The following is a 22,509-nucleotide window of genomic DNA, read 5'->3' as shown; positions in this document are numbered from 1 at the left end:
TGCCTGCCTGTCTGTCTGTCTGCCTGCCTGTCTGCCTGCCTGTCTGTCTGTCTGTCTGTCTGTCTGTCTGACCACTAAATGCTTTGCCACTCGAGTGATTATGATGGTACACATGAAAACATATCAGTGACGTTATGAAATGCGCCCTAACATTTTGGTTGAACTCAAACTCTGTGGCAAGCTGTTACCATGGAGATTGTGTGTGTGTGTGTGTGTGTGTGTGTGTGTGTGTGTGTGTGTGTGCGTGCATGCGTGCGTGCGTGCGTGCGTGCGTGTATGCAACTTGTATGGCTATAGTGAGAAAGGCACAGAGTCATTTGTCACTTGTGGCTTCAGATGTCTGGTTTTTAAATTGATGAAAATCTATGAGGTGTGTGTGTGTGTGTGTGTCATATTTGGCTTGCGTGTGGGTGATGTCATGCATGAGAGCTTCTTTCTCTCTCACTTCACCAAACCAACATCTCTGCAGATGTTCATATTTTGCTGACGTTGGGGTTGTGTGTATATAAATAGGCATATATGCTTGTGTACACCGGCTATATTTTCCTTGTTTTTACTGGCCGTGTGCTGCAGACCACTGGGCATCTGCTCTCATCATACATGTCTGTTCTCCACCATTATGGTGGCCCCTGTTTGCCTCTGCATGACATCGAGGTCCAGCATTCATGTGTTCTACTCTTTGTATCCGTGAGACAACTAAAATCACCCCAGTAGAGATTTTAGAAAGTTTGACATGTAAACCGAAATGAATTTGATGTTTAATGTGCTGTTAACTCCTGGAAAAAGCCCCTCAAGCATCAGAAAGTGTAGACTGCGCCACTTCTCTCTGTGACTCCACCTGTGTTTTCATCCCATCCAGGTCCTGCATCCACACCTCTACCCCAACACACCCACCTAAAAGAAGAACATGCTTAGCTCTCTACCTCTTTCTTTTCCTCTATTAAATTCCACGTTGTTAAGTCTAAATCTTTTGATCAATCTTGATATTACGATCAGCTTCTCTCTCTCTCTCTCTCTCTTTCCCATGCTTGGTGTGTGTATCCACAAATGCATGTGTGGGCAAACAGATCAAACACGGTGTAAGATGAGCCCATAAACAAGCCTTCAGGAACATTTAGGATTTTCAGGGAGAGTTAGTCTGGGGAGAAAGCAGAGGGGGGAGTCAGGTACAGAAATTAGTTGCTCTGTTTATGTGCGTTTCAGTGGTGATTACCGGTGCAATCTGTCTGTTTAACTGAGGAAATATCCTTGCCTCACTCCTGCTGTCTGCAGATGCATATGGCACAGTTACAGTGAAAAGGTGCTGGAGAGATGCCACCAAGTTGCATGGAATTAGAGTGGTGCAGCGGGAAGTGTTTATTTACTCATATGTGCAGAGAGGAAGCAGAGGACCAGTACTGAGGATAAGTATCACACACCCACCCACCAACCCACCCACACACACACACACACGCACACACGCACAGTCTTGGCACTGGTTTGAGTAACTCCACAGTGCAGTGATGGCTGCATACTGAGTGTGTCAGTATGAGTGGACAGACACACTGACAGGTATATATATTTGTAGAGTGGAATATTTACTCAGATGAATAGGCTACTTCATACACTGAAAATGTGTTTTTCATTACATTGATTCGTTTTGAAGAATGTAATATAGTGTATATAAAGTGTAACTGGAGACATATTAAATTGGAAGTGTAAATAACTTCCAAACCTCTCGATGCAGACATTTTGGTGCAGTTCACGTTGGATTTTCGATGGATTCCACGCGCGGCCACTAGAGGGCTCTGGAGCACAACTTATTTATCTGCGTATTGACGGTACCGTCCACATTAAAAATAAAGTTATCGTTTTCGAGCTTTCGTCGTGATTAGATTATATGCCAGTTCTTCGTTTTTTAGGATTGTTATCATAATTATCGCATCTCTTCTCCGTATCGGCCTCGATCCTAATCCCCTCCGGTGACCGGAAGCTCTGGTCAAAGACGAGGTTGCAAACTGCGTCACAACCCGGAGCTGCGAAAGACAGCCCACCGTCGACAGGTTCTGCTCCGTTGTCCTCTGAAGAAGCTCACGGTTGCTCTTCGCCATGGTGAAGATTGCTTTCAACTCGGCTCTGGCGCAGAAGGCGCTGGGCAAAGAGGTGCCGGTGGCCGTGAAGGTGAGCTGAACGGTCTCCATTGCAGATGTGCTTCCAGTCTGGTGTCTGGCCTGTAAGCCGAGCTGCGGCGGCGAATTACGGCTGCGTAGATGTTCACGCTCCTGCTAACCAGGACATTTAAAATGCGCTTTATAGGGTGCTTTGCTTAAAATGCACGCAGAGCCATATTTCACCCGCATAGGGAGACACTGGCAGGTCATCTTATAGGCCGAACATTCAATAGGATTAAAGATAAAGGGTTAAAAATCACGACAACTCAGGATTTGAACACTAAAATCGATTTCTCTGTCTGTCTGCCTCACTCTGTGTGTGTGTGTGTGTGTGTGTGTGTGCGTGCGCGCGTGTACGTGTGCAGGATCCCGAGTTGGCTTCTGCCCCCTCCGGTAACGAGGGCTCCACAGGTCGCTGTCTGCTCACCCTGCTCGGCATCGCCTTCATCCTCAGCGGGCTGATCGTGGGGGGGGCCTGCCTATATCGATACTTCGCTCCTAAGGTATACATTATACATTTATACATTAGTTTATACATTAGTAACACACGTGGCATAAGTCACGAGACGGCGTGAGTCCTGACTGTAAACACAAAAAAGGATTTATTTTAATAATAATCTGGTCCTAAAATGTGTCCAGCACAGGTTAGAACGTTATTAATAGTGGTTATTGTAGGAAGACAATGCTCAGGACCATCCTGCACCCCGTTGTAAACATAGAATACAGTAAATACGACAATAAATAAGTGGAATGTGATAAGTTTGTGAGACACATCCTGGGAATTTGCAGTTGCTGAAGGGTTTAATGTTTGTTGAGGATGAATTTACATCTTGATGAAGATATTTTTAATTGGTCAGTGTTGCCTGTAGTTGATAAATAATTTTTGATGGACTGGCCACCACCTATTTTATGTTTGTTTTTCTCCACCAGTTTGTTTTTCTCCCATCATTGTCTGCATGAGGACGCCTCATTCACCGATTCACTCAATTTAGTTTGGGATTAAATGGCTTTAATAGTTCTGCCAGGATTAAAGCGACTTTATAATCATCATGGCTAACAAGACTGTGTTGTCGTGGTTTGGTTAAATATGCTGAAAGTGTTAGGCAAGTTATATTTATACCTTACATTTAGATACAAACCATAAAATTCTGCTTTAGTTTGAGAATTGCATAAACTGCTGTAACGTGTATGCAATTCAATGTGAGTACTGCCCCCTAGTGGTAGAAATACCTCATCGTATAATCCACAGATCAAACTCTGGGTTTAAAAGTTCTGCAGTGAATCTGGCAAACTAATTAGTATTTTCAGCTCCACAGATGTATTTTATTCAAACTCCGGATGTTTGAGAGTTGTGCTGTTTTCATTGTGTTCTCCAGAGGCTGTATCACGGTGTGATGCAGTTCAACACATCAGTTGGAAGTAAAGGAGAGAGCCAGCCATACTACCTGCCACAGGTGGAGGAGGAGGTGGAGATTTCTGACAACACGGCCGTCATCAGTGTCCCACCTCCTCGTTTCAGACCAGGAGATCCAGCATACATCCTCCATGACTTCAACAGGGTAAAACCCATCCAGCCACTGAAGAAGTCACAGACCTCTGATCCCATTAATATGCTTGATGTTCCTCTTCATCACTCTGTGTGTGTGTGTGTGTGTGTGTGTGTGTGTGTGTGTGTGTGTGTGTGTGTGTGTGTGTGTGTGTGTGTGTGCGTGTGTGTAGAAGCTGACAGCGTACCTGGACCTGACACTGAGGACCTGCTTTGTGATTCCTCTGAATACCTCAGTGGTGCTCCCCCCTCAGGACCTCATAGACCTCTTCTCTCAGCTGGCGGTGAGCAGTCACCATGACGATACGCCACTGCTAAAAAAGAAACCTGCCATGAATTCTATTTCAACCGAGAGTTCTTCTCTCCTTCTGACCAAAACGCCTCTAGCCTGTAGCAGCAGCACACGCCTTTGATAAAACACCTCGTTCCCAGTGACACAATGGTTCCATTTTTAAAATATGTACAAATAATCTGAAGTGATAACAAGATGTGCATCAGTGAGAATAATAAGACACTTACACACAGAGTTAGTGCTACCTCCTACGACTGACACTTGCCTCTAGCTTCCATTGTTGGATTTTATCACTAGGCTAAAAGCGGCGTCTCATTTAATTCCTCTCTGCTTCCATCTTTTGCTTCCAGTCTGGCTCCTACCGTAGCTACCTGATGCACGAGGACCTGGTTGTGACCGAGCGCATCGATGATATCAGGCCTCTGGGTTTCTACATCCGTCGGCTCTGTGATAGAAAGGAAACGTACAGAATGCAGCCTCGCTCCAGTCTGCCAGGTGTGGAGCCACGGAACACCTGAATGTGCTCACTCACACCACAGTACTTTACAGTCCCGTAGAGCCTTTTAATATTTGATCACATTTACCTCCAGATTCTTTAAATTGTCCTATGTGCATAGTTACTCCTTATAAGCATCAGAGCCGTATAGTTTAGCATGTAGCCATTGGGTTTGGTGGTTTTCCGTGTCCTAGCAGCCAGTCACAGTCCTGTAACTGAGGAACAAAACAAGAGTCGTGACCTCGTTTCTTGCATGAATGTACAGACGCTTTCATCTCAAATGAAGAGCTGACTCTGTGTGTCTCTGCCAGGGGGAGGTATCCAGAAGCGCTCCGCCGAAGAATGTTTCACCATCCAACACTTCGAGAACACATTTGTGACGGAGACCAAAATCTGCAAGGCTTGATGGGGGGATGTGAGCGTAGGTGTGTGAACGCTGAGAGGGGCGTTGGTGAGGGTGGGAACCTTTGTGCAGAACGTTACTTTTGTAGGAAACTTTATTTCCCCTCCTGCTTCAGCTCCAGTGATGAGTGGACCTCAGTTGCAGTGTTAGGTAGAACCGCTCTGATGTGTTTTAGTCGTAACCCATTGATCTTGTGCTGCTAACCAATATTAGCCTGCTTACCTAAGATACACTAGCTTTCTTTAGTTTTTGTTTTGTTGCTGCGGCTTCCTGTGAACCTTTTCAGTGTTGTATCCTAGCAACACCTCCAGAGAAAGTGGAAGTTATTAATGTACTGAATATTCTTGTGTTACTGAGGAGACATTATTATCGTACATTTCTGTGCGTCCACCTACTGTCCTCGAACCAGTAGACCTGCTGTAAGGGCAATAGGTCACAACCTGCAGTTGTTTGTGTCACCAGGGCAACACTAATTCATGTTCCCTGATCCTACGAGTCCTCTCTTGTCCTGCTGTGTGTTTGTTGGTGTCTGATGGCGAACAACCCGACACCCGTTGTTACCAGTGTTTATGTTTGTGTAAATCCTTGTAAATGAGAGTAAACATGATTGATGATTGTTCACACTGAGAATATGCTGAAGGGAATATTTCCGAAGACACCGGCTCTCTTTTAAAATGCTCATTTATGAATTTCTAATTCCCCTGACAGAAAAAAACGAAGCCAAATCGCTGCTAAAACGAGCTTCTTAACACGTGGCTGCAATATTTTAAATCGTTATAGAGTAAGCATATGATTAATTTTTTTTTTCCACAAATGCACAAAAAACAGCCCGTGTTTGGGGCTCTTAAGCTTAAAACTATTTTTCAAAATGTCCTTTTTGCTAAATAAATGACAGTAATTTTCCAGTATTTTCTCATTGGATGCCCACTCTGAAGGACAATCCTACAGGACCCGTGCTTGTAAAAATGTTTCTGTCAACTTTCTGACTTGATTGAGAATTAAATAAAACCAGAGTTGTGTAATGAGAGATTATTGTGTTGATTCTAAATAAAGGTTCATTTCTGTCTAGCCATAGTATTTGTGGCTGCTGTCTTATCCCTCCCTGTGCTGCTGATACTATCACACTTGTCTTCTGCAGCTGCTTCCTTCAATAACAAGCATGCAGAGGAAAGAAATGTAAAAGCACCAATTATAAAAAAATGTAAACACGTCTTTATTTGAACATAAATAGTAAAAAAAAAAAAAATCCTATTTTCCATCCATCCTCACATGTGGACGGTCTATTCGTCCAAGCTCTCTCCTCCGCTGATGCAGGACAGACGCCTGCTGAACGTGTCGGCCAACTCCGCTTTGCTCAGGCGCCTCCTGAATTCATCCGTGGTGAAGTAGTACATGAGAGGGTCCAGGCTGCTGTTCAGGCTGGCCAGGCACAGCGTGACGGGGTGGCTGCGCTGGATCAGGTCCCTGATGGAGCAGTCGCTCAGGATGTTGGCCTTAACCATGAAGTCCAGGGGCATGGTGACGTGGTACGGGGCGAAGCACAGAAGGAAGACCATGGCGCAGCTCAGCACCATCCTCAGCGCCCGCCGCTTCTCCCCCTGGTCAGGGACCGCCCCCGCCGTCTCCCCCCGCAGGCTCCCCGCGGTCAAACAGCTGCAGGCTAACACCAGGACCAGGGGGATGACGAACCCCAGCAGCTCCGCGGCGATCAGGAGGGCCCCCGCGGCCGGAGCGCCGATGTCCCTCATGGGGAGCTCTGCGAAACACACGTTGGTGGAGTTGGAGCTCTGCTGGGAGCTGATGGTCCTCAGCAGCGGGAAGGGCAGGCAGCCCAGGAAGACCAGCAGCCAGCCCGCAACGCAGATGGGCAGGTCTCCTTTACGGCTGGGGGAGGAGTTCCTGAGGGGCCGCATGATGAGCTCGCAGCGACGCACGCTCACGCACACCAGGAAGTAGATGGAGGCGTACATGTTGACATATTTGAGATAGAAGCAGATCATACAAAGGAAGTGCCCGAAGGGCCAGCTGTGGTTGAGGTAATAGTAGATACGCATGGGCAGAGAGAGCACCTGGGGGGGGGGCAACAAGGGGTCAGAGGTCACGTTTCACATCTGAGGTAGGTCATTTTTTCGACATAAGTGAGAGAAGATGCTTCCTAATGTCGTTAGGAAGCAGAGGTTACCTGCAGCAGGTCGGCCACAGCCAGATTGATCATGAAGACCACGGCCTTCTTGGTCTCTCTCACGTAAGCTCTGAACACCCAGAGCGCCAGCAGGTTCCCCAGCAGCCCGGAGCCCAGGATCACGATGTACACCCCAGCGTAGACGGAGTGTTGGTACTCTTGGAGGTGGGTGTTGCAGCTCTGGTTCTGGAGGCTCATCTCAGGAGGGTGTCAACGCTTCATGCAGGCTGTGAATCAACAGGATGCCTTGCTTGGGGGGGGGGTGTGGTTTCTTTTCTCATGAATACTGCCTGTGCACCGGCGACAAACGCGCCGGAGCACAGGCGGCTGCTACGAAGACGGGGTGAAGTCAGACTGGTTTCAGTAGTTTCCTGCCAAGGGTATTAAAAAGAGCCTGTTGTCAGTGAAACAGCACCACCAGCCACATCACACACACACACACACACACACACACACACGCTCCGCACACCTCGAAATGCAGCTCACACATTATTCATGGCATGGTTGTTCTTGCCACAGTGATTCTCCCACGCTCGGCGTTCACGGCGTTCACGCCTGCACTTGCAGCCGCTTTTGTGAGCTGACCCAAATTATCACTCCTCCGTCCTGCGTTAGTGGGTGACATCTCTGTAGGAGTGTGCAGAACGTTGTTGGAGCTCCAGACTTGAACAGAAGGGCGGGGGCGCTGTTCTTCCGGTTCTCATTAGACCATGAATGAATTTTCATTTTAAGGTGGACTGACCCTTTAAGAGGCTAATATTAGCTGCTGCTAGCTTCGTTCCAATACCATGATCAAGCTGAGGGTTAACAAACTCCCCCATCGGACGAGTATAAGAGTTTTTCTGCCTTCCGAACTGAGAGAAAGATCTGTTTTGCACTGCTGTTTAATAAAGCGTGCGCCTCAATTCACACGTGGAAACGCACAGTCATATCTGCCATCTGGTTTCATAGGCGTGCTGCTTTTATCACCGACTGATGGAAAGTGTTCACTATTTTCACATCATTGAGCTTATATTAACAGTTTACAGAAGCCATTGAGTCTTTTTCACAATATAAATCTTTTTTTTTTTTTAATGATTGAAAAAAAAATGACGTTCCACACATGTGTTCATACAATTCTGACGCTTTCTTCCACTTCGAGGGCTGGCAAAAGTGCTATAAAATCATATCCTGTCGGATTAACGGGGCTGTTTGTGTCCGCGTTTAGGGCTTAAATGTGGAAAGAATGATGGTTTAGATGGTCACATTAGGCCAGCAGAGTGCTCTAGTGCTTTTATCGCTCTTCTCTGTACACACAGGAACCCCCCGGTGGACCTGGTAGCAGCCTCAATGACTGTGCGTAAGTGTCTTATCATTCTCATTGATGCACATCTTGTCATTACATTAGATTATTTGTACGTATATTAAAAATAGAACCAGTCTGTCACTGGGAACGAGGTGTTTCATCAAAGGTTTGGACTGCTGGTACAAGCTAAAGTCACTTTTAGCCTCAGCAGTTAAAAACAGTGAACACACGGGTCCCTCCACACACAGAGCCATCACCGTCCTACCGATGTGTGTAACTATAGTTACTCCTGTCCGCTAGTGGACAGCCAGACGAGCAGAGAAGCGCGCCATAGCAGAAATTCCTCACAGCAGAGAAACATGTGAGGGCTCCCATGAGGCATGACTCTATGCTCGAAGCATCCAGCTGTTACCGACTGTTTAGCTCCCTTATTTGCCATTAACTCGCGTCTTTTCAAGAAAGAATCATAGGTAAGATCAAGGATCGGCGTCTCACCTCAGGCGTCAGGGCTGTGCGACATCAGCAGGAGATCAGGACCATCAGATAAGACACATGCCATTTCCTCACCGCCTACTCCTGTACTCACGCCCACTCTGCTGCCCTCCCTCTAGCCTGAGCTCTCTCATTTTAGATATGCTAAATTCTATTTTCTCACTTGTTTCCTGTTTTAATGGCCGATTCTCTTCTCTTGGGGCCTGTCTTCGCTAAGGGTATTTAGCACGTGAGTTTCCTGTTAGGGGTGGGATTAGCAAGAATTTCACACTTCATGACTTGCTGTATCTGCCTGTTATAGATTTTTTTTTTTTTTATTCTTTTGGGGTTGAGTTTTGAGAGACTTTCAGACACTCTGATGCTGTTGTGGGGGAGCCATGATGTCTTTTTTTCTCAAGCAGTGGGCTGCACGTGTCTGCGGGTTGTCGTGCAATATCGATGCAAAAGATAGAGCAGCATCTGGTTGCTGGTTACCAACCGTCTCATCAACACCACTTTCTGAGAGGAAGTACAGCAAATGTTAGCTGAGACGAGGACTTAAGGGTGACCACAGACCACGGGATTCCATTTATACGTCGAAAACCAAACGCCTTTTATTTCTTCGTATTATTTACACTACATGTTATTTACACTAAACTTGACCACTGTGAAGGGAACCACAGTAGTTGTGGTCGAGATGGTTGCATCAACCCCCCCCCCCCCCCCCCCCCCCCCACACACACACACACACAAACAGGCAGCCGTTGGTGTCGGATCTCCTCAGTCTTCTGTGGGTGATGGTGGCCACTGTCTGTCGGAGCAGTTGCTCTCCGTGCTCAACAGCCTGCGCGGTGAAAGCCGCTGGGTGGGGGAGTTCAGCGAGGAGAAGACGGACGAGGAGGCACGCCGGCTGAGGTGAAGCCTAAACTCGGCGTTGAGAAAGTAATAAAGCAGAGGGTTGAGGCAGCAGCTGAGGCTGGCCAGGCACAGCGAGAGCGGGTGGAACCTCCGCACGGCCAGCTCCGTGGCGCAGTGGGACACGACGCCCTGGGACACCATCAGGTAAAACAGGAAGTTGATGTGGTAGGGTGCGAAGCAGACCAGAAAGAGGGCGGAGCAGCTGAGGACCATCTTCAGAGCGCGCTGCTTCTCCGCGTTTGTCTGCTTCCCTCGAAAGGAGTCCGATTGGATGCTGAGGGAGGGGGGTCGGGAGCGCCTGGAGATGCTGGAGCTGCTGTGCTCATCACACGTCTGTCCTTGCTTCAGAGAGCGGACGATGAGGAAGGAGCTGTAGCTGATGCAGGCAAAAGGAATCACAAATCCAAGCAGCTCAGCAAAAACCATCATGGTGACCGCAAGAGAGACGGGCAGGCGACGCATGGGCAGGTCTTTAAAACAGCTGAACTGAGTGGGGAGCCCGGACCCATGGGGGCTTGGACTCACAGGGCGGGCAGAACCTATGAGCTGCTGGTTTGAGGTGACCTCCAGGGAGAAGGACATGTTATAGTCAGCTTGCGTGACACTGCTGGGGCTGGGGCTACTGCTGCGCATCAGGATGAAGGGTGAGCACCCCAGGCTGACCACCACCCACACCGTGATGCTGATCAACAGATCATAGCGCCGCCGCCATTGGCGAGCGGCGAACGGGCGGAGCAGAAAGACACACCTCTGTATACTGATGCACACCTTAAAAGAGAGAAAATACACATATTAACATGAATGTTACCCAGTTCCACAGTTACAGGAAGTAAGAGTTGTTTGCTTTCAGTTTGAGTCCCTCCACAGAGCAGCATGCTCGTCTTTATTCGCTCCCCTCCTTTTTTTAGCCATGACTTTTACAAAAACATGCAGTTCTGAAGGCTGGGACGGACGCCAGCCCCAAGTTAATGTCTGAAGTGGTGACGCACAAGACAAAGAAGCCTTAAAATGAGAAATCCCTGAACGACTATCTGCCTTTTACATGATTCATTCTCCACCTGCTTACCAGGAAGGCAATAGCAGCGTACATGTTGAGGTACTTCAGATAGAAGCAGAACAAGCACACGCCTTGTCCGAATGGCCAAACGTGTGTGAAGTAATAGTAGATCCTTAAAGGCAGAGAGAGGATGTGGACCAGATCTGCCAACGCCAGGTTGATCATGAAGATCGCCGCTTTGGTGTTCTTCCTGGAGAGAGACAGGCAGTGGTGTGAGCCATGCTGACAGGACTATTGTGGACCGGTTCTGGTGTTACCGGCTGCACCTGATGTGTCTGCAGAGCACCCAGAGCGCCGTGGCGTTGAGCAGAAGCCCCGGAATGAAGACCAGCAGATAGAAATAGGTGTACATCTTCTCAATACTTTGTTCCCAGTTGGTCAGGTTGTGTCCACATGGCGAGGAGGAGTTGGCCACAGGCCCCGCCCACTTGTCAGTCACAGCCATTTGGATTAACTCCGATACCCAAAATACCTGAAAGAGACCCCAAAAAAAATGCAAGGCAGTAGTTCTTTTAAAAGAAGGCAGACAGTCATGTGGTCTGTGATGGTTTGAATACAGCAGATGAGATCAAAGTGAGCTTGCAACTGTGCAACCGGTTTTAGAACTGTCCAGTTCTCACGTTTGTTTTTCAGTTTCTGTCCTTTTCGTTACTTCCCTTGTTCAGTGTCGCTTTTTACTGTCCCCATCTGCAGAGATGCCATCTAAAATAATATGTGACATATAACAATGACATTTATTTACATTTACTTGAAAGTGCCTGAACAGTCACTTTGGATGTCAGAGGCCCTCACAGCTCTCCGTCTTGCTCCAGGTGAAGTTCCACACGTGATATAGATGATCCTGATCCTGAGAGTGATCCTGTTGCTCAAGGATGGATTAAACTGGGATGTGTGCTTCTGTCTGGACACCCTCAGCGCTCATTGCAATGTGTTCAGCCACTAATAAACTAAAGCGTAAATGAAGGCTAGAAGATCCAAACTGGCCACTTAGATGGTTTTATTAAGAAAAAAAGCTCTAACCCTGACAAAGCAAGTGCTGGTGAAGGATAAACAGCAGCCAGCGAGCTCAAGGCTGTCAAGCATCTTAAAAATATAGAAACATGTAAGAAAATTTAGAAAAACACAAAATGATGCGCAGTTACGCTTGTGTTACACTCATTCCAGGGTGTAAGGTGCCTGCTGGGTATAATTGAGTGATGAAGGGCAACTGATGCTCAGATAATTTAGTGAACGAAACATGTGCTCTGACAGGAAACGTGAAAAGAAAGGCAGCTTATCTGTGCTGCATCAGCCTTCCTTTCCCCATCAAGATCAGACCGCACACATGCTTGACAGGGGAAAAGGGGGCAGCGGCAGTTGTCGAGCCCTTTCCCTGCGACTCCTGTTGGCTGCTGGGCTTATCAGCCCGCCACAGGCAGCCAACGGACTCCTTTGTGCTACCTGGGTCGCCTCTGATGTAATCTTTCCTGATTACACTTGAAATCCAACTCCCGAACACTTTTTAAGTGAACCGTTTCAAAAATTAGGAAAGGCAGTAAAGGAAGTAACATTGATGAAAGCAAATCAATAGGAATCATTGAGCTGGCAGATTTAAACCCTGCAGAATTCTCTCAGGAGCATTTCATGCAACACCAGTCGACAATGATGGACTGAGAAGCTACGCACAATTGCCAACTGTAAGATTATATCACACATGAGCAAAGAAGTCAATTACCTTGGATCAGAAGGACGATAGCCAGTCAAAACCAGAAGTGTCCACTAACATCCACATGCTTCAGCACACTTGTGGTCCTCTGTGTACAGATTGATGCACAGACGGGTGTCCTTCCTCAGTTGCGCGCTCACTAACACTTCTGTGTCACTTTAGCAGCACAGATGGAAGAAAATACTCGCCTCTTTGTGCATGGTTTCGTGCCACTGATGCGGTTTCTCTTATTGTCGCTGGCTTGGTGTGAAGAATCGAACGGGAAGCTCTGCCCTCATGCGTTTTTTTCTTATCTTTTCTTCTCTGCAGAGTTGCAAGAGCCACAAAAAAAGCACAACCTCAATCTTGGGACATTAAGGGGGTTCAGTAGCAGGCGGTTAACCATAATAATAAAACCAACCATAGAAATTAGAAATTTTGATGACACCTGTAGCAGCCTCTCTTTATTCTTGTCCCTTGGCTGATGTTTTTCATGCAGATGTTTGGAAATCAACACAAATGTGCATGTGTCTATAGTGGGAGTGGTAACCATGAAATGCGGAGTCCATCTGCTTCCTCAATTTGCTTTTCACTTCCGTATGCAGGTTTTTGTTTTGTAATTTCTTTTACAAAATTCAATTTTAGCTGGTATTATTACAACACAGGTTGGCCTGTTTTCCCTCCATTGGCCCGTGATACCACAATGTCAGGTCAACACATTTAGGAGCAGCAAGAATAAAAGCAAACATGGTGAATATAGACAGCACCTGTGTTAAAGTTCTATATTGTGTTTGGTTGAACGCGTCTTCGTCCTTTTAGCCACTAGAGGTCAGCAGAGGCCAGGTTTTCCCACCAGCCTGAAGAGCAGAGTACTCTTTCAGAGGGATATTGTGTCGTGTTGCTGTATTTCATGACATCCTTGACACAAACTGCTCAAAGGCTGAAGGCCGCATATTTTTGACACTCCTCTTATTTCCTGCCCTGCAGTATTTTACACCAGCAGGCTTCACTCCTCCACTCTCTGACCATGCTGATGTCTCCATGTCGCTGCTGCTGGAGGCACATGGTCACATCAATCACCCCAGAGGCCTCTGGGGAAGACCTCTTCCCCTTGTGCTATCCTCCAGTTGGTACGCATGTAGGTTTTACATAATCTCAAGTGCGGCCATGAATCTCTGACTGTGTACGTCTGCCTGAAAGAATGAATAAACATCTAGTCTTTCTATATCATATCTGTATATATAAGTGTGGTTCTCCTGTACAGCAGGAGCCTGCGGTATGTGTGCTCTGTACAGTAGCTCCAACGCTCACGCAGACAGAACACAAAGAGCCCACAAAAGGCCTGATAAATGTAAGAAAATACAGAAGTGCCGCACCCACATCGGGTCCTGCAAGGATTATGTTCTGAAACTGGAACCATATTGTCATGCACACACCCAGCCTGCTACCCCCAGAAAATGCTGACTAACGCCGCCGAGGTTTTGCTCTTTGACAGGCGTAGCGTGATGTTTTCAGTGTTCCCCTCTAATTTGGAGCGTGTGCATGTTGCTGTGAAAAAGCTTTGAGCAGATCTGCAGTCTAAAGCCAGATTAAGACAGAGGGACCTCATTCACAAGCAAACAATGGACCATTGCTGCAGTCATAATAAGCATTTGGCCTGTGACGCAGCAAACAGACCAATGTCCTCAACTGGATCAGCACTACCCACGGCTCCCAGAACAGCGGGACAGGACACGAACGCACCCGGAAGGATTCTAAAGACATTTAATGTCCTCACACTTTAACATCAGACACATTCACTTCAGCAGGACATAACGACGGGCCTCACTGCACATAACATCAATGTCTACAAAGGTTCTACCAAAGCCCAATTTTAAACAATTTGAATATACCAAAGTATTAAACACCAGTGTGCATTTGCATGTGCATGTGTGTGTGTGTCTGTTTCTCAGTCTCAATCCTGTTAGAGTCTTTTTAAGAGGCGTGGAGGCGTCTGCAGACAGTAAAAACAGGTGAGGGGTGTCTTGGGTCTCTGGTCCCGGAACTGTTTCGTAACAAACACACAGATACATTCCGCTGCTCTCCAGTCGTGGAATAATCCAAAAAGCCCGGGCCTCACCTCTGGACTTTACTAATCTTCTGAGTTATGTGTTGGTGACTTCCAGACGCAAACAGCTGATTGCTGTTATTCACAGCTCCTTATTTGCCCTCAATGTCCATGTTTTTTAACCTTCTTGAGTCAGAACTGACTCTCGGACATCTTTGAGTCTTTCCCATTGCTAGCCAAAGCGTGCGTGTCTCTAGGAAGAGTGTTTGCTGCATCCTGGGTCTCCGTATCGCTACGGGGCATGCTCTCGGGACGGGAGCCGGTCCCTTTGCCTCCCAGGGTCAGGCTTTTTTGGAAGCTCTCTGAGGTGAAATAGTAAACCACCGGGTCCAGGCAGCAGTTGAGGGTGGCCAGGCACAGAGTGATGGGGTAAAGCGTTCGGGCAAAGCGCTCCACGCCGCAGCTAGCTAAGGCTTGCGTACGCACCAATGCGTAGAGGAAGAGGATGGAGTTGTACGGCACAAAGCAGATGATGAATATACCCAAATGAACCAAAATCATCCGCAGGACACGTCTTTTGCTGTCGCAGCCATGAGCGACGGATACTGGACGCTGCAGAGTCCGCAGAACAAGTGAGGAACATACCAAGTTAGCCAGGAGGGGCAGGAGGAATCCGACAATCTGCGAAAGAATAGAGAAAATTGTAAAAAAAAATAGCTTAATAGAGTATCACAGCTGGGTCACCGTGACGACCCCCCTGGGAAATTAATGATCAAATAAATCACAATTAAAGTGCCTTTCTGGCTCTTCCAGATACCAAACCATGATAACCTGATTCACCGGCTCACTCACCTCAATGAAAATGGTGATTTTGGACAAGTAGGTCCTCCAGGTGCTCTTAGAGAAGCCCTCAAAGCAGGTGGTAGCTGTGCTGGTACTATTAATGGTGGAGAAGAAGGTCACTGAAATCCCCCCTCCGACGATGGTCAACCACACGGCGGCACACACCAGCGCGGCGTTGCGGCGCGTGCGGATGGAGCGGGAGCGGAACGGGTAGACGATGGCCAGGAAGCGGTCCACGCTAATGCAAGTGAGGAAGAGCATGCTGCCGTAGATGTTTGTGATGAAGGCCGTTCCGGACACTTTGCACAGTCTATCTCCAAACGGCCAGTGGCGATTCACGTTATAGAAGACCTTGAACGGCAGCGTGAAAACAAAGACCAGGTCCGATAACGCCAAGTTAGTCATAAACATCGTGGTCTCGTTGCGCATCTTCATCCGAAAGCAGAACACGAAAAGCGCGGCACAGTTGGTGATCAGGCCCAAGACGAAGACCACGCTGTAAACCACCGAGTACAAGTTGTACTTGAAGGAGTCGTCGATGCCACAATCCTCCATCCCAGTCTCGTTGAGCACCAGACTAGCCATGGTTAGAACCCCGCGGAAACCAGCACAGCAAAGCCTTCCCCACAGCGTCCCGAGCCTCGTAGATGTCAGCAGGAGGTCGATTGTCTCCCGGTCATGACGAACAGACCTAAATGGCGGTGGAGGCGGTCAGGATTCACACCCGCAGAGCATCCTGTGGTTAGGAGAGGAAAAGCTCACAATCACTTCCTCACTACAAACACTCGCACCTGCAGATCTTTGTAGCCCTGGCCTTTATGCACACAATGTCTCACGTAAGAGCCTTTAAGGCACATCTGTCACATCTGCCACAGCGTGCGTGCAGCTGTGCTCCATGTGCCGAGGCCCAAACGCAGCTCACACACGGAAGATTCATTTCAGAAGCAGTTAGGATGTATAGACGGCTGATTTACAGCGGGGTGAAGCAGGAAGCGTGCCAGTCGGGGACAAAAGCCGCTTAGTGCTGCCACCAAGGCCATATTTTAGATTCATTCACTTCGAATACACTGGCTTTGGAGCTCAATCCAGCCTCTGTTGTGCTCATTCAGACCACTTTTTACATAAAGTTTTCCACTTTCATTTGGGAGTAATCCAGAAAAACTGCAGCAGCAGACCTTCAAATATGCTAATCTCAGCTTGTGTTGTACACCAGAGAGTTACAGCTAATGTGTAGACTGTGTGTGTGTGTGTGGGTGTGGGTGTGTGTGCGCAGTCCATCAAGCCCGTTCTTTGCTAGCTACGGTGACATCTTTACTGTTTTCCCAGTAAAAGCATCACAATGCGCTCACTGTACCCATCGGCACCAAAACTAGGCAAATATTTACATGTGCCAGTCCTAACAGACTGATATACACTGTAGGCGTCTGTGCATTGTGCCAGGACCTCTGAGAGTGCCGGCCTTCATAAGCAGCAGGCTCTTCTTGAGGCTGCGTCTCTGCTCTGAACAGAAACACGAACTGCGTCCATCAGCCTGGTTATAAAAGAGGGACACTTGAGAGAAGCATGTGTGGTTGCTTCCTGCTGAGGTGAGTCTGTGGTGCACGTGATGGATAGATTTCACGCTATGTTCGCGGACAGCTGCAGCTACAGTGTGTAGTCGCTGATAGAAACAGGCCTCCGGGACCCGCTGGTGCGAGTGGGTCGGGTTCAGACACACAGCGCACATCCAGCTGTTCTTTTCTCTCAAACATGGAGGAAGGAGACCAAAAGCGAGGAGGACGGGGGGGGACAGACAGCCTGGCAGTGGACGCTGTCACGTCCTCAGCCATTCTTGAAGTTCTGGACTATTGCTTAACTACCCCTGAAAAGTTTGGTTTAACCAGCACTTTATTTTCGACACCATGGGTTCAACATAAAATCAAATGATTTCAATTAACCTGTTAATAAAAGTGGTGCATTTAACCAGGACTAAAAATGAGACAATTTAAAAGAATAATTGCCATTAATCTGTCAAACTAATGCCCCGGTTTTCAGGAGCACTGCAGCCTTTAGGTGGTAATTAACCCGCAGTTAAACTTGGTCGGTCTTTGCATCTGTGGCAAACCCCAAAAGCCAAAACCAAACTCGAGTTGTATCATTTGGGGTATTTAGGTGCATGTCCACAGGAAGGACGAAAACGGCCGCAGCTTCTCTCCGAAGAGGACACAACAGATTTTTGTCGGCATAAAACAAATTCTTGTTGCGCGGACTTACTGGCATCGGAGTGGATGTTGACAGCTCCCCTCCGGATCCCTGACGTTTGTCAACCTGGCAACCCTGCAGCTGTCAAAGGAGGGGAAGAAGAACTCCGCTCACTTTGTTTCAGATGTCTCGGAACCGAACTCAGCATCAAGTAACGCAGAGCTGCTTTTCGGAGCGCTTTTTTTTTTCTTTCCAGCCCCGAATCCCGCAGTGCCTGGATCGGTGCCGTCCCAACTCCAATACTAATGGGAGAGCGCGGCGCATCCCTCGACGCGTGCGCGTGCACGAGCGCGCGGCCTGGTCCTTGAGCAGGAAGCAAGACAATAGCGCCTCAGCGCGCACGGAAAGAGGGGGTCGGACGGACGTTTCAGGAGGACACAGCCAGGCTTGTCATCAGATGGAGGCTGATTGGTTGTAGTTGTTTGTTTCTGGGGATTTTTTTGGGGGTGGGGGGGCAAAACATAGATAATAAATCTGTGTGGGTTAAAAAAAAAAGTGGTCCTCTGGATATGCAGCTGCTTGATTGGCCCCCAAAGTCCCTCAATTGATGTTGACAACAGTCAGAAATAAGGTCTGTGCTCGTAGTGCTTTTATTTTTAATGTTTGGGGCTGTTTTTCAATTTGTTATTTGACACTTAAAACACCTTTTAAAAGTGTACAGTGCTGGAAAAGTCAGGCAGAAGCCTGTAAACCCCCAGATTTGATATTCTCAAACAATATTTACAGTGTAAATGTTGCAGTTAATACAAGTACATGAATACATGTGTTTTCCTCAATATTTGGCGCATTCTTTTTAGCACTGTGCAACTCTGCGATTATAAAACACTCCCAATAACATTGAGAAGACTTTGTCCTCTTATTTTTACAACGCCACAGTTACAATGAGCCATTTTCCACCAGCACAATGCAGCTCTGACTGATTTCGCCGATGTTTGACCTTTGAATAAATTGTAACTGTTTCATGATGTTTTGTTTTATACCAGCTGTTTAAATAATGTCCGCACATCGTGTACAACAGCTCCGTTACGGTAAACTGTCTGGAACTGCAGCAAAAAAGAGAGATAAACAGAAAAGTAGGATTGTGGACGTAATGGACCAGCAGCAACGTTTTACATCGATTCCAGCCAGCTCATAAACGGCACTGTGTTGGGTTTTTCTTAAAATGCTGCCCGACACAGCAGGACATGAGCAGCTCAACACAATGAGATGCACAATGTCTCCCAATAACACAACCATCATGCTGTTGGACTGTCCTGACCCACTATTGTACAATACAATCTTCAAGTAGGAGGCAACCGAAAGATGTATTTTTAGAAAGGTGACAGGGTGTTGGACAAGTTCCCATTGTGTTCATGCTGGCACGGGCTGTGCACGCGCACGGGCGCGTGTATGTGGATGTGCACACACTTTGACCTTTACAGGGAGGATGTGAACTTGAGGGGCATGGGGGTAAGTCTCCCAGGTCAAACGCTCCACAATAGCAACAGGGAGTACAGGATATCCTGCTTACTGCTCTCTCTCTCTCTCACACACACACACACACACACTCTCCAACATACGTGATCTAACCTTCATTAAATGGAGATGTATGGTCCCAGTTTTGGGCCCCAGCAGATGCTCGCTACCCCCAACACGTCTGGTGTTTGTTCATCAGTGATCAGCCATCAGTCCCAATGCTAGAGAGGATGTTTTTAAATAGATTTCCAGTGACATTTTTTTTCAACAAGTGTGTTGTTTTGATGGGTTTATGTCCAATTCTCCTGGCTCGGTTGGAGACTCTCTGTTGTTAAAGCATCACATTGACAGCTGGGCCGAGCTGCTCCGGTAGCAGCGCTTAACTTTCTGTTTCATATTAGAAATGACAGTTATGAATACGCCTAAAATATTTCCATAATGTCTCTGACTGTATCATTTCACAACATTGTCATTACCAAGGCAACACTTTCATACTTTGATAGATCTATGCAGAAGCTTCCCCAATTCTCCAAAATGCTCTCTCTCTCTCTCTCTCTCTCTCTCTCTCTCACACACACACACACACACACACACACACACATTCACACTCATTCACACACACACACTCCTCCCTCCTTATTCTCTGTGTTTGGTAACGGTAACTAAGCTGTGCTGCCCTGCTGAAGGCTTTGTGTGTCACACCAACCAGAACAAAGACCCCATTACTGCCCCCCCCTTCTGCCCCTCCTTCCGGCTACACTCTTCTTCAACCCCTCTGCCCTGCCCTCCATTAATGCTACGATGAGTGTGTTTCCTTTGCTTTCCTCCGGTTTCCCTCGTCCATCCACTCATTCACAGGCTCCAGGAGAGTTTTTAGGGGTAGCCCCGTTGTGCCATACATACCACTGCCCTGACAACAGAGCTGGACAAAGGCAGCGTGGCGCCGCCGCCGAGGAGGCTTCAGCTCTATAAATATTATCGACCGATGTTATCAGGGCTGCAGGCCACAGGGTGTGTGTGTGCATGTCCAGAAGCGACCTTCTCCCCATCTCTGGTGTGGTCAGACCAGAGCTGTTCGATTAACGTGACTTGTGTGATCAGCAGAGAGAGCGAGATGGAGACAGAGATAGAGGGAGGGGGTGGAGAGAGAGAGGGGGGGGGGGGAGAGAGAGAAAACGAGGGAGAGGGGGGAGAGAGAGAGAGAGAACGAGGGAGAGGGGGGAGAGGGAGACATGGAGAGATAGGGCAGCTGTTTTCCCCACAGCACTTATGGCTGCAGCATGATCAGCCATGAGTGAACAGCCACTCTGAGATGATGGGGGGGGTCAGAGCGACCCCTGCCTGTGCAGACCAAGTTGTCGTTGCCCTGTGCGATGTAATCGGCCAGTGCTTCTCAGGTTTCGTTGCATGCAGTAAAGAGTCAGCTGTTGAACATTTGATCGCTTCGTTCCCAAACGTCGACTTTTGGAAAGGAAAAGTTTAGATTTGCAAATCCCAACAACCCTGGAACTGAGTTCCCTTCAGTTAGAAGTGGGAGTTTATGCTGGAGGATCAACAACTGTCAATCATGACATCAGAACAGCTTAATTAGCCGTGCAAGCGCATGCTGAATCACACACACACACACACACACACACACACACACCCACACACACACACACACACACACACACATTTATATAATAGTTACATGTTGAGTGAACGTGGAGGGAAAAAGAGAACATGAATTTTGGGGTCGGTGCTACTGTAATAACAGACAATAATGAAACAAAGACAAATGTCATTGTTTGCACACAGGCCAGTATGTTTCTTGCTCTTCTCTTCTTAGATTAAAATCATATAGCCCATCTTCAGGTAGCTTCAAGATCACAAAACAAGATGTATTTCAGACTTTAGATTAGATTATTATAAATTTGTAAAATAAATTGTGGTTTCAGTAAAAAAAAAAAAAGGGGGGGGGGGGGGGCACTTGAAACGACTGTGGAGCTACAGTATGAACGTGAAAGATCAATGTGGTCAGAAAAACCTTAAACTCACAGCGACACCGTACGGACAAATGTACAACTACAGTATTGCTGTTGTGATTGCACCTGTTACTAAACCTGTAACTAAAGGCACACGTTTTAAAATGAGCATTTTCGTTCTCATTCATTGTACAGGAAATAAATATCTTGATCCAACAAGAGGAAAATATTTTAACAATCACACAAACACTGGCGAATTAATTGAAAACAGAGATGTCACCCAATCAGAGGTAATTCTTTATTGTAAGAGGCGGAACAGTGATAATTGTGTCCAATTAAAAGGTTATTTTGCTGGGATGGGCGGTATAAAACGGGAAATGGGCCAATCGGAACTTGCCTCCTTCACCCGAAGTTAAATCAGACTTGCCTTCAATTATCAGCCGGGAAAACATGAACAAACAAATAAATAAATGAATATCGGATAGGTTTTGGAGTACGAGATGGACGAGAAACTCTACAGACCAGCAGTGGGGAGAGTGAAGTCCATGAACGGCTTTGCTGTTGTTGACGCTGCTCTCACGGTTGCTGTTGTGGGCGCCCCCTGCTGTCCGTGGGTCGCCATTGTCTTTGTTGAGGACCGTGGTGACCCAGACTGGTGGAGAATGGCTGGATGTCGACTTAATAGACTACATCTAGGAAAAGTGCCAAACCTTTTAGAGCTTCAGGGTTAGTGTTGAAGGGGGCCAACCTTTTTTACTTAAACTCTAATCTAGTCACTGTTAGGGTGGAGAATAATAATAGGGTGGAGCACTATAAATGTGTAAACGCTTATGTGCATAATGATGGTCGTGGATAGTAGACTGACCTGATCACACGAGCAGTGTGTGTGTGTGTATGTGTGTGTGTGTGTGTGTGTGTGTGTGTGTGTGTGTGTGTGTGATGTCTGAAGACAATGAATAACTGTAAAACTGAGGACATGTTAGGTGTGTTGATGAATCATTTTCATTATAATAGCATTTCCTGAAGAAAACAAGGATATTTATACACTGGTCAGAGCTTTATGGTTGTTAATCTGTTTTTTTAATTTATTTTATTAATCCCAGAACAGGAACATGTGTCACTTTTAGGGAACAAATCATAAAGATACTAGATGGCAAACTTCTGTTTAAAACAGTAAAGATCTGCATCAAGGGCCGTGTGTGGCTCAGCTGCCTCCGTCAGGACGCCACTTGAATCCATTTGCGATGGACTTTCAGGCCACGCCGGCCGCTTGAGCTTTGCCTGAGAGGTTAATCAGGATCACATGTGACTTCACTGGAGGCTGGTCAGGTAGGGCAAAGGTCACGTGTCTTCTCTAAAACGTGAATTTGTGACATTCAACGATGATCTATTCTCTGATCTGTATGTTCACCATGTAGAATATCTGATTGTATCCTACCAGTGTGTGCTGTGGACAGTGGAGGAGAAGCATTGAT

At 47.2% G+C, this 22,509-nt stretch overlaps 3 protein-coding genes across 4 annotated transcripts; 1 reads left to right on the top strand and 2 right to left on the bottom strand.

Annotated features, from left to right (window-relative positions):
* The first annotated feature begins 1,873 nt into the window (after positions 1-1,873).
* On the top strand, positions 1,874-5,960 carry LOC101072402 (integral membrane protein 2A). Its single transcript, XM_003970116.3, has 6 exons — positions 1,874-2,160; positions 2,516-2,653; positions 3,527-3,709; positions 3,870-3,980; positions 4,339-4,483; positions 4,796-5,960. The coding sequence occupies exons 1-6, from the start codon at positions 2,089-2,091 to the stop codon at positions 4,888-4,890; spliced, it is 744 nt and encodes a 247-aa protein (XP_003970165.2). The 5' UTR covers positions 1,874-2,088; the 3' UTR covers positions 4,891-5,960.
* LOC101078928 (probable G-protein coupled receptor 174) lies at positions 5,685-9,269 on the bottom strand. Of its 2 annotated transcripts, none has more exons than XM_003970145.3 (3): positions 8,850-9,269; positions 7,070-7,440; positions 5,685-6,956 (listed from the first exon to the last, which is right to left on the bottom strand). In XM_003970145.3, the coding sequence occupies exons 2-3, from the start codon at positions 7,265-7,267 to the stop codon at positions 6,168-6,170; spliced, it is 987 nt and encodes a 328-aa protein (XP_003970194.1). In that variant the 5' UTR covers positions 7,268-7,440; positions 8,850-9,269; the 3' UTR covers positions 5,685-6,167. The 2 variants fall into 2 exon arrangements, with proteins under 2 accessions (XP_003970194.1, XP_029702893.1); XM_029847033.1 differs by lacking the exon at positions 8,850-9,269 and adding an exon at positions 7,539-8,824.
* Positions 9,270-9,417: 148 nt separating this feature from the next.
* Positions 9,418-17,941, bottom strand: LOC101078701 (uncharacterized). Its single transcript, XM_029847709.1, has 6 exons — positions 17,628-17,941; positions 15,384-16,110; positions 14,731-15,212; positions 11,067-11,369; positions 10,810-10,990; positions 9,418-10,511 (listed from the first exon to the last, which is right to left on the bottom strand). Exons 2-6 carry the CDS (start codon positions 15,957-15,959, stop codon positions 9,606-9,608), a joined length of 2,448 nt encoding a protein of 815 aa, XP_029703569.1. The 5' UTR covers positions 15,960-16,110; positions 17,628-17,941; the 3' UTR covers positions 9,418-9,605.
* Positions 17,942-22,509: the final 4,568 nt, after the last annotated feature.

This window comes from Takifugu rubripes, chromosome 14 (genome assembly GCF_901000725.2).
Source record: "Takifugu rubripes chromosome 14, fTakRub1.2, whole genome shotgun sequence".
Taxonomy (NCBI): Eukaryota; Metazoa; Chordata; class Actinopteri; order Tetraodontiformes; family Tetraodontidae; genus Takifugu; species Takifugu rubripes.
The sequence above is the reverse complement of the archived record's forward strand: the minus strand, read 5'-3'. Positions and strand labels throughout refer to the sequence as shown.